Here is a 15,000-nt window from a genome sequence, read left to right as displayed (position 1 = left end):
AAATAAATAAACAATAAATAAATAAATAAATAATAAAAAAATAAAAAAAAATAAAAAATAAATAAAAAATAAATAAATCAGAATTTGGAAGACATTTTACCCATTAAAAATTATAAAAAAAAATTATAACAATCATCATTATTATTATTATAAATAATAAAATAGAAACAAAAATTTCCGTAACCAATTGTGAACAAATTTAGTTTGAATGAATAATCTATTTGTAATCAAATTGTTGTCCAAGCATATATTTCCACGCCTAATCACTGCGTAAACCTGCGTCTTTATACGACAGACTCCTTTATGACTTACAGTCTGCATTATAATTCATCATTACTTCACCAACAGCTTCATGTGTTTAAGAACAGTTTCATAACACACTAACTGCAGTCTCAGCACTGTATTATCATGGGGATTCAGGACACAATATCAAAGGAGCAAGACTCTGTTCTTCTGCATTTCTCTTCTACCTTCAGCACAGAACAAACCCGCAGGAGCACAACACACTTTCAACACACACCTTCTCCATCCAAGAGCCGGCGAGTTTCAGGCTGGAAGTGTCATGTTTACGTGCAACAACTCCCACTGTAAAAAAAAAGAGGATAATTAAAACGTTCTCGCGCTCTGGCAGGATTTCAGATTCCTCATATCGACGCTGCACTTTCTAATTTCTCCTGTTTCATATTTCACGCACGCTAATCCCACACGCCTGGCTCTGGTTGTGCTGACCGTGTTGTTGGGTTTCCTTAAACAGACACAGAGTGATGTTAGCATATGTTCTGTCTGCTTCTGGGAGTCTGTGGGGAGCGAGCTGTAATTATACCAAACACAGATTTTACTCATTAAACTTGCTTTCTGCTCGCTGGAAAGCAGCCCTGCGTTCACATTCTCCAGTCCCGATGTGATCTCATTAGTTTTTGTAGGTATGAAAAGTTTTTTAAGACTTTTGGATAAATAATATCATAAACAGCATCTGGCATTTAAACCAATGCAGCTCTTACAGTACGGTTCCACTGGCTAACATTAGTTAACTAACATGAATTAACAATGAAAATTAACTATTGATCGTAGTTAATGTTAAGTTCAACATTTAGTAATATTTTATTAAAATCAAAAGTTGTATCTGTTAATATTATTTTATGGACCCAAGCTAACATGAACTAACAATAAAAAAATAAAAAAACAAAAAAATAAAAATAATAATAATAATAATAATAAAAATAAAAATAAAAATAATAATAAAATAAAAATAAAATGTGTAATAATAAAATAATAATATTAATAAAAATAATTATTATTATTCTTTCTATTATAAATCATAATAAAAAAGGATTTGCACCAATTGTGCAATAAGGTTCCATTAGTTAACATTTCACTAGTTAAAATGAAGAATGAAAAATACTTCTAAAGTTTTTTTCTTCCTGTTAATATTATTTATTGAACCTGAGCTGACATGAACTAACAACGAACAAAAATAAAGAAATATTATTAAAAAAACAACAAAAAAAAACAACAAAAAAAAACTTGGAAGACATATAACAATTATTATTATTATAATAATAAATCAAAATAAAATAAAGTTGTCAAAATGTGGCCAAAGCATATATTTACAAAAAATCAAAAATAAATAAATTTGAACCAATTGTGAGCAAATTTCAATGAATTTTCTATTTGTAATCAAAGGATTATTGTAAGGAGTGAGAGACATGAAACCAGCACAGATGTAATGGATGGAGTGACGCTCAATAAAAGTGAAGCGCTGACAGGATGACAGAGAGCAGTGTGGACACTTCCCGGTGATGTGATGTGATCATGTGATCATGTGTTATTGATGAGGCTTGTCTTTACATGCTAATGGAGTGTATGTTCAGACAGTGGGGCCTTCTCTCCGGGAGATGAATATTCATGAGCACCTGCACTTACTCACTCTTACACACTAGCGTCACACATGCCGGAGTCCGTCCCGCTCACGTGCGCCTTACAGGGATCTGATCCTGATGATGCGCTTCGGTCCCATGTGGGATATTCAACAATACAAACAAAAAGTGGGATTTTAGTGTCATTCATATACTGTCATAGTATGAGTAGCTTTTATTCTTATATTTTCAGTTTTCATTGTAGTTTAGTTTTAGTCATTTTGTTATATAATGTAATTTTTATATTTATATTTAGCTTTAATTTATTAGTATTTCAGTTTTAGTAATATTAGTCATTTTGTTATGTGTTTTTGTCCTCTTTAATATTCTATTTATAGCTTTAATTTATTTTTATTTCAGTTTTAGTCATTTTGGTCATTTGATTATGTGCTTTTGTCCTTTTTAATAGCTTTATATATATATATATATATATATATATATATATATATATATATATATTCGGCTTTAATTTATTTTTATTTCAGTTTTAGTCATATTTTTAGTTAACAATATATCAACACTTAAGTCTAGCAACCAAAATAGCAAAGGATGATGTTGTGCAATGAATTTGTTTAGCGAGCGTACGGTTATCAACAGAAAAATTATCATTCAAAGCAGAAACGTGACTTACTAATGCATTTTAATTGCTTAAAAGTGAATGCTAGTGAAGCTGTGTCCATTTCTTTATTTCGAAGTTTTCGAGTATTTCGAAGTAGGAAGTGGGAAATTCTGAGTTGAAGATGAAAATAAAGTCTAGTCACAGTGGAGAAGCCCTGAATCAGGATCACCGGAGAACATCGGGACCTACAGATGTACTGGGCTGAACTGTGTTACGAGCTCAGCTGTAGAGCTCTTCAGCCCGTGAGGCTTTATTGATATAACTACACACACACACACACACACACACGTGCCCACAGCAAGCAGCACGTTAACGCCATTAGCATGTCATTAAGAAGCAGATGAGCGCCCAGATGCTGCGTGCTATAGCTTCCAGCGCCCCGCGTGTGAAGACATGAGCTGAATACCCCCACAAACACGAGAGCTTCAGTGTCAGTCTGTTCACACACTCTGAAGCCCTGTTCGCACCAAGGACGATAACTATAAACATAACCATAAAGATATAGTTCTAAAAATCGTTCCAAATATAAAAGAATAGCAGAGATCACATTAGATATCACAAATTTTCCAGTGATATTTCTCGGAGCTTTTCTCTTTTGTAATGTCTCTCAGGTCTCTCGCTTTCTACAGTCTTTCTTCAAATCTCCCTCTTGCTCCTCCCACAGTATGACTGGACAAGCCCCCTACTGCTGATTGGCTCACTCTCTCCTCCCACATAATGAGTGGACACACCCCCTACTGCTGATTGGCTCACTCTCTCCTCCCCCATCATGAGTGGGCACGCCCCTACTGCTGATTGGTTCACTCTCTCCTCCCCATCATGAGTGGACACGCCCCCCTACTGCTGATTGGCTCACTCTCTCCTCCCCCATCATGAGTGGACACGCCCCCAACTGCTGATTGGCTCACTCTCTCCTCCCCATCATGAGTGGACACGCCCCCTACTGCTGATTGGCTCACTCTCTCCTCCCCTCATCATGAGTGGACACGCCCCCTACTGCTGATTGGCTCACTCTCTCTCCTCCCCATCATGAGTGGACACGCCCCCAACTGCTGATTGGCTCACTCTCTCCTCCCCTCATTATGAGTGGACACACCCCTGCTGCTGATTGGCTACAAGTGTTTTGCTCTGCTTGGTCCGATCCACTTTCAACAGTGTTTCTCAGAAATCACTTACTGCACCTTTAACATTCTCCTTAAACAGTCTGACAGAAAGCATGCTGGGAACTAGAACTCATTCAGTTTGAGTTTAACATAATCCAAAGTTCAAGTGACTTTTTTCTATTGAGCACAATGAACTTTCATTAATATTTGAGTGAAATGAACTCATATAATTTATTTAATTTCACCGCACATCTTTGTTTAATGAGCTTATGGCTCGATTTCTCCTTTTCTTTGTGGTCTACAAATCATTTTTAAGGCTTAAATATCTCACACATGTAGGCGGCACTGGAACAAAACCCCTTCATCTGATTGGTCAAACCTAGTGTACAACATTAAAGAGTAGCTATACGGTTGATACTCCTACTCTATGACAAATATTCTGTCACCAAAGTAATTTTCGGAGAAACATCTAAGACTATAAGTTTATACCTAACGAAACATAAACGAGAACCTCCTGAGCTACAAAACTGCAAACTCTGAGCAAAATAATTTTCCCCTGGGAAAGCAAGCGAAAAGCTATTTTGTGTTGAGTTTCTCATGAAGTTGAAACCGAACCAATTGCTCTTGTTACTTTTGATCCAATCAATAAATTGAATCTCTTTTTCTCTGGCACTGGGATCCAATTCGTGCCTCCAGACTCCATTGATCGGCTCATCCTTTGTAAGCGTTCTCTGGAAGCGCTTGGTTTTCAAGCATTAAAGGAGGAGGTGAGGCGGGGTGGAGGAACACACCGATATAGAGCGAGAGAGATTTCACACACATCAATTCTCTCACGCCCTCTATGAAATACATGCTCAGCAGTCGTTTACATGGTGAGAAGAAATGCCCCTAAAATCAGGTCCATCCAATTCTTTACTAACATCTGAGGGCCATTATTGGGAGAGAGAGTCATTACACCTCACTGAGAGAGTCATCAAAGTAATTCCTCCCAACAACTCCACTTCACAAGAGCTGAAAGAGACTCGCGACAATACCTCAAGTGGTCCTATGTCACGAGGATTCAACTTTTCATTGATCTTTTTAAATAAAAGTTGAGTGTGCTATGTGTGATCACATACATGCTATTTTAAAGGTTCCTAATTTACTTTTGGACTCTCCTACAATTATTTTCCATGCATCCAAGGTCAAAAAACTTAATTTACTCATATTCGAAGATTCAGTCTCTCTAAGCCCCGCCTCTCTGAGAGCTGCTCTGCTCTGATTGGTCAGAAAGCAAACGCTCATGATCATATCTGAATCTCAGCTCTTGACACACAGTGATACGAACAGTGACGATGGCGTGGGTTTTACCGGATCAATCTGCAGAAAACAGCGTCTTCTCCACATGAACAACACGAACCAAACTCTTCCAGTCTCAGATAAACTACAGTGTTTGAGGGCGGAGCTAAGAGACGCTGTTCAGCCAATCAAGACCACAGGCTGGCTTTATGCTAATGAGTTACATTCTTACATCGGTATGCAACAGGAAGTGAGACTGAATTACTGACGACTCGTTTCAGTTCAGAATCACTTTGTTCTTTTAGGAGACAAAAACTACATTAATCTGCACTTTAATCTTTAAAACTGCATGAAAGGTAATATTCACATGAGCTAAATTGGGGCACTTTTATGATTTTTATTGTAAGTTTTTTTATAATTTTTTAATTGAAAGTACAGGTTTAATAATCCATAGAAAATATATATGTTGTCAACAAAGTATTTTTTAAATTGTAACTAGAAGAATACTTTGTAACTTATATTTATTATTGTACATTTAGAATTAGTTTGGGCTTTTGTACAATGGAAAAAATATGCTGTTTTCTAAAAATTATTACTAAAAATTACTAAAAAGTAGTCTATTTCAAATAAATACTGTTCTTTTGAACTTTCTATTTATCAAAGACTGTTTTTTTTTTAACACTGATAATAATCATAAATGTTCCTTGAGCATCAAATCATCATATTAGACTGATTTCTGAAGGATCATGTGACACTGAAGACTGGAGTAATGATGCTGAAAATTCAGCTTTGATCACAGGAATAAATTACACTTTACTATATATTCACATAGAAAACAGTTATTTTATATTGTAATAATATTTTATAATTTTGCTGTTTTTACTATATTTTGTATTAAATATTTTGATTATACAAATCCTGTCTTGGTGAACATAAAAGCTACTTTGGTTACACTTTATTTTAAGGTGTCATTGTTACAGAGTAATTATATATTTAAGTACTGAGTAATATTAATGAACTACATGTACTTACTATAGGGTTAGGGTAGGATTAGGATTTGGTTGAGGGTTAGTTGCATGTGATTATGCATAATTTACTGTTATTACTATGGTAAGTACATGTAACATGTAACAAGGACACTGTAAAATAAAGTGTTACCGCAACTTTTTTTCAAAAACATTTTTAGAAGGAAATCATCACAATTGAGGCTTCAAAACTCAGAATATTTAGTTAATTTGGAATAATATCATTGCATATTTACAGTTTTTCATTATATTTCTCAGTTTGAAAAGCAGGTGGTGTCTATCCAACATTCAGCACCACGGACAGCAACACACACTCTAAAAACACAGTCGGGAACCGTTTCTGATCACTTTTAGAGATGAAAGCATCCATTCGCCATATTCCAGCCATCTCACAAACCCTTCAAGACACAAGTCTCTCTCGTCTCAGCCTGTAAAGAAGCCGAGGGAGCCCCACAATCCGTCTGTCAGCGCCACCGGAGGCCGTAACGATTATGAATGGGCAATAAGACACGTGGAGACCACGAGCCAAACCTCATAAAGCAGTGGGACAGCAACTCGTATATATTAACCGGAGAATATATAAATATGAGAGGGGACGGAAACCTTTTTAGAGAGGTGAACGCTGAGGAGACACTAATCCAGATGAAAAGAACTGACGGATTTATGAACTGTGCATTAAAAATATTCTGGCAGAGTTTTATGTCATAAGGTCATAAGATGAGAGGAGAGAGACTTCTTTACCTGCGCCATAACATCCCAGAACATTTACTGTTTTATACTGTACTTTACACTACTTATTATACTGTGATGTGTTTACACAACATACACTGTATTGCATTACATACCTGTTCCATTATACACTGTAAAACGAGTATTATATGCATATGTAGGGTAAGATGACCATTAGATGACACAAAATCAGCACTTTTGATACATTTTTCCATTTTGTCATTTCATATGAATATCAACATTTGTGCAGATTTAGTCAGTTTTGAGGTTATTTGATCTAATTTTGCTCCTCTGGAAAATAGTGATCTATAACATTGTATTATTCTGAATATCAAAGTTTTTGTGTGTCTATTTGTTGATGAGGGACACACCAATGTTTTTAGATTTGTGGAGTAGAAGTTATAGCTTTTATTTTTAAGTAAAAAGATAAAATTAGACCCCATGGGGTAAGATGAGCCGCCCAGAATTGGCACAGAAGGCCCAGAGTGGTATGTTGTTATTTTTCAAATGTAATAATTAGTGTAATTAATGGGGTTGTTATTAAGTACTTCCATGAATAAGATGTACATTTCAGACATCTTCGCTTTAATTAAAACCTAGTTGAGTGAAATCATTCAGTTTGCGTTCATCGTGTTGCTATTATGCTACATATCTTGAAATAAAATGTATATGCCTATATACGGTAAGTCACAGAATCATTTTACCTTTAAATAAGTCTCTTTTAATCTCTTTTACTGGGATTCTGCTTAGTCTGTCATCAGTTATTCAACTAAATTGTCAAAATTCAATTTTAAATAGAAAAGTTGATATAGTCTTTTGATATTGATATTAGTTCTTTTGGCCTCTTTGAATAATTTTACCTTTTGTTCTAACCCCATCTTACCCTATAAATGCACACTATATGCATATAATATGTGCATGAAATATGCGTTTAGTATACTGTACACACACATTTCTGTTCGACTGTTATACAAGATTTTATTCCACTACATGGGATAGCTCATATGTGTTGCACGCAAAAGAAAGGCAAGAGAAAAGAACAGAAGGAGAGAGAAGCAGTGAGCACTAACCCCTGAAGACCATGTTTCTGTATCCGTAAAGAACGCACGCGAGTCCTCAGGGGCGTTCAAACCGGACGCGTTCTTGCGTTCAAAAACAGACGCACTGGAACGGAACAGAACGCGGTCGCTAGGGCGTTGCTATGATGTCTTTTGCTTCCAGTCAAAAGTGTTGTCTGTGTTGTCTTAGTCTGTAGATATATGTGAGTCTGTTGGATTTTTTTTTTTCGTCCAGCACATGGAAATGTTGCGTCTGATCCCCTAGTAAAGTGATGTAAAAACTGATGATTTGAGGAATGAGTTACACGCCAAGTGCCAAGTTGAATTGGTATGTAAGGGGTTTGTTTAAATAAATAGACGTGTCAGTAATAGTGCATGGTACTTGCCTTAGCAAACACAGCTAAAAAGCGAAGACCTCTGAGGCAAAGAGCGCAGAGTGAGCGCGCGCATCTCTCTCTCTCTCTCTCTCTCTCTCCTTCCCGCGCGCGCCTTCTCTCTCTTTCTCTCTCTCTCGCGCGCGTTCATCCATCCGGACAGATTCTTCTTCTCTCTCCAGTGGATACTGCGGGGAACACACGGATTGCCAGTAGGATGGATTGCTGAAAGTCCCTTTTTGCGAGATTATCCATTTATTTCTTTTCATTTCCGTCCGGTCACGCAATCTCGTCTCCATCCATCCATCCATCTATCCATCCATGTGTCCGGACGGGTTGTTCTGATTCGGACAGAATGCGGATCCTGGTGTTGTTCCCGCTGCTGTGGGGACTCAGTGAAGGGGCTTTTCCCAGCAGTGTCCAAATCGGTGAGTTACACTTCTGACACGACAGACACTTTAATAATCCCACGAGGAATATCGCAGTGCAACAGATACAATGTAGTGCATAATAATATACAATACACTGCACTATACAAATACAGAGATATGAGTCTAAAAATAGCGATGTCAAATGCTGTTTAAAATCATACCAACCTTAAGAACCTCGTGTGCTGAAATGGCTCTTTGTGTTCTCGCTCTGTTCACCTTATTAGACCCTAAAAAGCTGCTTTTCAGCACCAAATTGGGTTCTGCTGCCAGTTACAAGCCAAAGAACCAATGATGCATGAGCAGAGGACTTCGGGGAGCCAAATATAAAAGTTTGGTCAGAGAAAACCTCCTATTAGTTTAAAATTTGGGCATGGACACATCACTCAATGCCTTTGGTGGTTACGGCCCTACAAAGTGCCCTGACCTGATGCTATTTTTCTTCAAATGTGATACTGACTGATTGTATAATTGTTAAATATAATGTTTTTTAAGGGGTTATAGCATGCATGAGTTGTGCTGTTGTGTGTGTGTGTGGTCATGATGATGAAGACTGTGGTCTAAGAGCATGTTGAGTGCGCTTTTCCTCTTCAGTTCAGGGCATCACTGCAGTATTCTGGATGACCTCTTCTTCCCAATCAAACTTTACAGATTTGCAGCTCTACATTTGATTAATATCAACAAACCAAAATGCATGCCCAGCCACCCCTCACACACACACACACACACACACACACACACACACACACACACACACACACAGTTCCCTCTCCTTTTGCAGGATGTGTCTTGTGTGTGTGTGTTCAGTCTCTGCATTGCTCATTGAGATGGAGAGTCTCACGCCATAATGAGATGCAGCCGCTGACTTGCACGCCTTTGACAGCACTGCCGATAAAGTTAATACGCTAAATACGGACACACACACACACACACACGCCGCGCGCTCTCAGAGTTGCACGCAATGCCTAATGACATTTACATACCGCTGCAATGCAAATGCACAATGCTTGTGTTGTTCCTCACACATAAGAGCACGTTGTGGGATCTCAAACGGCACTTGAAGCCAAAATGTCTATCAGAAAGAGAGAATAATTAGAGAGGATGTGATGAAACTGGCCGTGCCAAGTGTAGACGTGCCGGTTCTGGTGACACGGCCACACAAGCCATCCTCAGCACACTTCATTTCCAAGATTAAAGGGATCACTCACCCAGAAATGAGCATTAAACTCACCTTCATGTCGTTCCAAACCGGAATGGCTTTCTTTAATCTGTGGAGCACAAAACGAGATGTTTAGCAGAATGTTCACACTGGTGTAACTGTACACACAAGTCTCGGTTCGGTACAATTACATGGCAATCATGCAAGACATCATTCGAAACTGTAAAGGGTCTGTTTTTATTTGTGAACACTCACAACAAAGACTAAACATTGTGCTTTTTGTAAAATAAAGAAAACAAACAGGATGTCGCATTTTTGTTTCCTTTCCGTGAAGTTTGTGGAGCGCGTCACAAAAATGAATCTGAACTCTGTGTATTGGCTACTATCAAGCTTTTGCGTGCTTCTGAACTCTTGTTTTGGGTTGGTGCGTAGATCGTCTCTTCTTCTACTGCTCTTTTTCGTGTTGTGGCGGTTAGCAAACAGCGTTGCATTACCGCACGCGCCCCCTGCTGGACTGGAGTGTGGATCGCCTGTGTCTGATTCATCATCTGACTGTATGACGTCCGTATCGTGACGGTTCTGGATGAATACATGAACCGTTACACCCCTAGTATTTTGCACAATTAAAGTGAATGCGGGCGATGACTAATAAGCTGCATAAAACAGCAATCCATGCATTACCTTTTCATCGTGAATATTGTAAATACACCGTTTTTACTGAACCTTTGCTGTGTTGTCTCATCCTTTTAACACCCACAGTAAAATCTGACCTCATTTAAAAAAAGGTCAAATTCATTGATTTGGCTGATCGTTATTCAAAATTGTTATTTGCTGAAACATTTTCATTGGTGTCTTAAATCTCATTCACATTTGTGACCCTGGATCACGTCACCAGTCACGAGTCGCACGGGTATATTTGTGGCAATAGCCAACAATACATTGTATGGGTCAAAATTATAATTTTTTTCTTCTATGCCAAAAATCATTAGGATATTAAGTAAAGATCATGTTCCATGAAGATATTTTGTAAATTTCCTACCGTAAATATGTAAAACATTTATTTAAAAAAATAAATGGACAACTTTAAAGGAGATTTTCTCAATGTTTCGATTTTTTTGCACCCTCAGATTCCAGATTTTCAATAGTTGTATCTCGACCAAATATTGTCCTATCATAACAAACCACACATCAATGGAAAGCTTATTTATTCAGCTTTCAGGTGATGTATGGACTCTTGTATGTATGTACAGGACTCTTTGTATAACTCTCGTCATTGGTGGTTGACAGTCAAAAACACGTGAGAGCCAGTGGTGTTTAGAGTCCATGTGCCTGAATGTAAACGCATGGAGATTTTAGAGATATGTCCAAGAGGTTTTATAGATTTTTTGTGAAAGAAAAACAAAGTCCTACAGATAAACGATGACAGAATTTTCCATTTTAGGGTGACGTGTTCCTTTAAGATACATGAACACCTCTTTCTCTTATTTGCTTTTTGCAGTCACTTATTCTTTCTCCCTCTCACTTTTTCCAGCTGAATTGTTTCAAAGTATATATATTTTTTGTTGTATTTACAATGAGTAATTTGAGTGCTTCAACCTAAACTTGTTTCAGTTAGTTGTCAAGGCAACATTTGGTCAGTTTCATTTCAATCACCTTTATTTCAATTAACAAAAATTAAGTTAATTAAGTTGTTTTTCTTCTTAATTTTTTAGGTTTAGTTAAGAATAATAAAGTGGTGATGACATGGACAAACATCCGAGTGTAATAGATTATCAAAAAGAGATTTAAAGGGGTGGTTGATTATGATTTGACTTGTCTAACTTTAGTTAGTGTGTAATGTTGCTGTTTGAGCATAAACAACATCTGCAAAGTTACAACGCTCAGAGTTCAAAGCAAAGGGAGATATTTGCTTTTAAAGAAATCGCTTTTTAAGGACTACAACAAGCGGCTGGTAGAGACTACACCACATTCCTCCCGGGTTAGTGACATCACCAACCCTAAAATTTACATAAACCCCGCCCCCTGAACATGATTTATAGATTATCAAGACAGAATATGCTAATCAATGACTAGAAGATAACTAATTTCCGGTGCGTGTGTGTATGTGAGGTAAAAGGACACAAGCTCTTGAAGCGCCGCCCCCTGTGCCGGGAGCAGCAGCTCATTTGCATTTAAAGGGACAGACACAAAAACGGTGCATTTTTTGCTCAACCTCAAAAAGTGACAATTTTAACATGCTATATAAAAATATCTGTGGAGTATTTTGAGCTAAAACTTCACACACACACTCTGGGGACATCAGAGACTTATTTTAACCCTTTAAGAGCCAAGATGATGATTCATAGAGCACAACAGTCGGGGTCTGGAAGTAAAAACTCCATTCATTTTCTCCATAGGGAAATAGATTTTTAATTATAACTTATCAATCTCTCAATCTTTAAAGACAGCTATACTGTGAGCTACGATGTTATTAATCGATGGTATTTGCTTCTGTTGAAGCCGTCAGCCCACATTATTTCAGCTTAGTTTTAAAATGATCATGTTTAACCACAAAATTCGTGGTGAAAAACTACATTACCCATGATGCTGCACAGAAAATTCCACCAATCAGAGAGTTGAAACAAGCTCCGCCCACTCCCATGAAGCACTGCAAATGACAATCTAATCGATCACAAATACTGAAATGTTTGTATATGCATATTTTGCAATAAACGTGATTTTGTTTTATATATAATAAACATTTTAAATGCTTAGTTTTATATTTTTCTTTCATTTTTAACTCGATTATGCTGTTCGCAATGCATCATGGGATTGTAGTTCTTTCCCTCACTAAAGCTAAGTTCACAGTGTCGTACCTTTGTCTTTTTGTCTGATTTTCAAATACTTTTTTGCTTCAAATCAAAGTTTGTAATGTTGTGATTCACCTTGTTGCTGATTGGCTTGATTTATGGTTTATAACTCTTTAATGAAGATTATTTTAAAAACTCTATGGGGGAAATAAATGGAAACGGCAACGGCAGGCACTTTTGCACTCTAGTGAAAAGTAAAGCAGAAATGAATACAGAATATAAGCACCTCTTTCTCTTTGCAGTCCCTCATTCTTTCTTTCTCTCGCTCTTTCCAGGTGGGTTGTTTATAAGAAACACGGATCAAGAATACACAGCTTTCCGCTTGGCCATATTTCTCCACAACACGAGTCCGAACGCCACGGAAGCCCCGTTCAACCTGGTTCCACATGTCGACAACATCGAGACGGCCAACAGCTTTGCTGTCACCAATGCCTGTGAGTGAAAGGTGTCAAAGGTTATGTCACATAGTCAGAGAAAACGAGTTTGTATATTGAGTCGCTGCCGTTTCTAGCCAGTCATTTGATTTCCTGAGGAGTGAAACACTGATGCATTTGTTTGAGTGGCATGTCAACCTCTGACTCAACCAGTGAAGTGAGTTTGAGGGCGGGACTATCTGTCTGACTGACCAATGGCAGATGAGGAAGGATGCTGGGAGCATCCGAGAAACCTGTTTGAAAACAGTCATTATTTTTGCTATTCTGTGCCATTCTGTAGGCATGCATATAAAGTCAAACCAAAAATTATTCAGACACCAGATATATATATATATATATATATATGTATTTTTTTTTACTAGTGTGTGCAGGACACTATAGTTCATTCATGTAAGTGAGGAGAGCAAAATAAAGCAAACTGTGACATATTATACCCAAATATTATTCATACAGTGACTACCAGTAAAATGTATAAAAATTTGGGAGCAAAAATGAATCCGACACTTTGAGCTGATCATGTTTTGCTGAAGTGTTTTTTCTTTAATTGCTAATGCTCTTTTTACACACAGACTGAACAAAATGAAGCATTGCTTGGTCACTGGTTGAGCTAAACTGGTATTATCTAATTGTGTAGTTAAATTTAACAGCTGACAGATATTCAACATAATTCATGTGTGAGACAGTCTAACAGAAGGACGGACAAAACCAGTCAAATATCCACTGATCTGTCATATTTTACTACCATTTTCTAAACTATAGCGAATAAACTGTGATAATGTGAGAAATGTTGAAGGTGTCTGAATAAATGTTGGTTTGACTGTACCTCAACTTCAACTCTTGGTGCGTGTGTGTGCGTCCGTCTGAGTGGTTGTTGTTCGATTTCTTTTCAGTTGCCTGCAATTCAAGTCAGAAACAAAAAGGGTTGTAGAGCAGAAATGCTCTCTATGCAAACACAGACGAGCATTACAAGCCTGTTTACACACTTAAAGTGCCTTTTTGAGTACTGTAGAAACCTCGGCACTCAAGAGGCCATTGAGATCTTAAAACCTTTTCCAATTAATCATGAAAAGTGGCCCAGAGTCCTGTACGCAGGCGCTCCACTGGGAGTCGACAGCACCTGTATCATTGACTGATTTTAGTGCAGTGGAGATCAATGCTGATAGGACAGCCGACGCGCGTGCTCCACTGGAGTCTATGAGAGCTTCAGGAGCATTGGAGAAAGCATCTAACTGGCCGTTAATTCATGTATTTATGCAAGCCTGACTTTGATTGTGTGACTTTGAATTGGGCAGGCTTACTTTAAATCCGCTTTCTCGATTACTGGCTTTTGAAATATCGTACAAGCAGATCCGAAACTGCTCAATCGTTTACATCAAGCGATTCGTTTGAGAAAATTTAATTTGATTAGTTTAGTCAGAGAAACATTAAGGTCTTCCCCACCAGTGGCATCAGTTTTATTTTAGTAGTATTTATTAATATTTTAAATAGCTTTTATTTTAATGTTTTATTTTTGTGTTTTAATTTTAGTTCAGTTTTATTTTTAAATATTACTGTTTAGGTTTATTTTTGAGTTTGAGTTTTTATTTATTTCCAGTTAGTAATTTTAGCGCTTCGATATAAACTTATTTCAGTCAAGTTACTAAGGAAATATTTCTCATTTTCTTTTAGTTTAAAGTCCACCTGTAGTCAATCATTTTATCTCTTAAAACTTTTTATCCACACCAAAATTACATATTTAAATGTTTTTTCCTTGAAAAAAACCTTCTTCATGCTTTGAAATATCTTGACTGTAACTTGACACCCTTGCCTCATTTAGTATGTGCGGTTCTATGAATATGCAAATGAGCCCTGCCTCCACTCACTCACTCACAAGGTAGTTTGTGATGTCAGAAACACCAGCGATTTCAAAGCGTGTGTTTGAGACTGTCTTTGGTTCACTGCAGTTTTAAGGAGAAAATACTCAGCAATGCTGTCAACTTATGAATTTACACATGGTTTGTCTTAAAGCATATTAAAAACATCATATAC

General features: G+C 37.3%; 1 protein-coding gene across 5 annotated transcripts in view; it reads left to right on the top strand.

Annotated features, from left to right (window-relative positions):
* Positions 1-8,248: 8,248 nt before the first annotated feature.
* The window catches only part of gria4a (glutamate receptor, ionotropic, AMPA 4a), a 137,328-nt gene continuing 130,576 nt past the window's right edge, over positions 8,249-15,000 (top strand). For all 5 annotated transcript variants that reach the window (XM_082179963.1, XM_082179962.1, XM_082179965.1 and 2 more), the window contains exons 1-2: positions 8,249-8,530; positions 12,814-12,972. In XM_082179963.1, the coding sequence (XP_082036089.1) occupies positions 8,458-8,530; positions 12,814-12,972 (232 nt within the window). In that variant the 5' untranslated portion in view covers positions 8,249-8,457. The remainder of the gene's footprint in view (positions 8,531-12,813; positions 12,973-15,000) is intronic.

This window comes from Leuciscus leuciscus (assembly GCF_965113295.1).
Source record: "Leuciscus leuciscus genome assembly, chromosome: 9".
NCBI lineage: Eukaryota > Metazoa > Chordata > Actinopteri > Cypriniformes > Leuciscidae > Leuciscus > Leuciscus leuciscus.
This window is presented reverse-complemented; position numbering and strand designations above follow the sequence as displayed.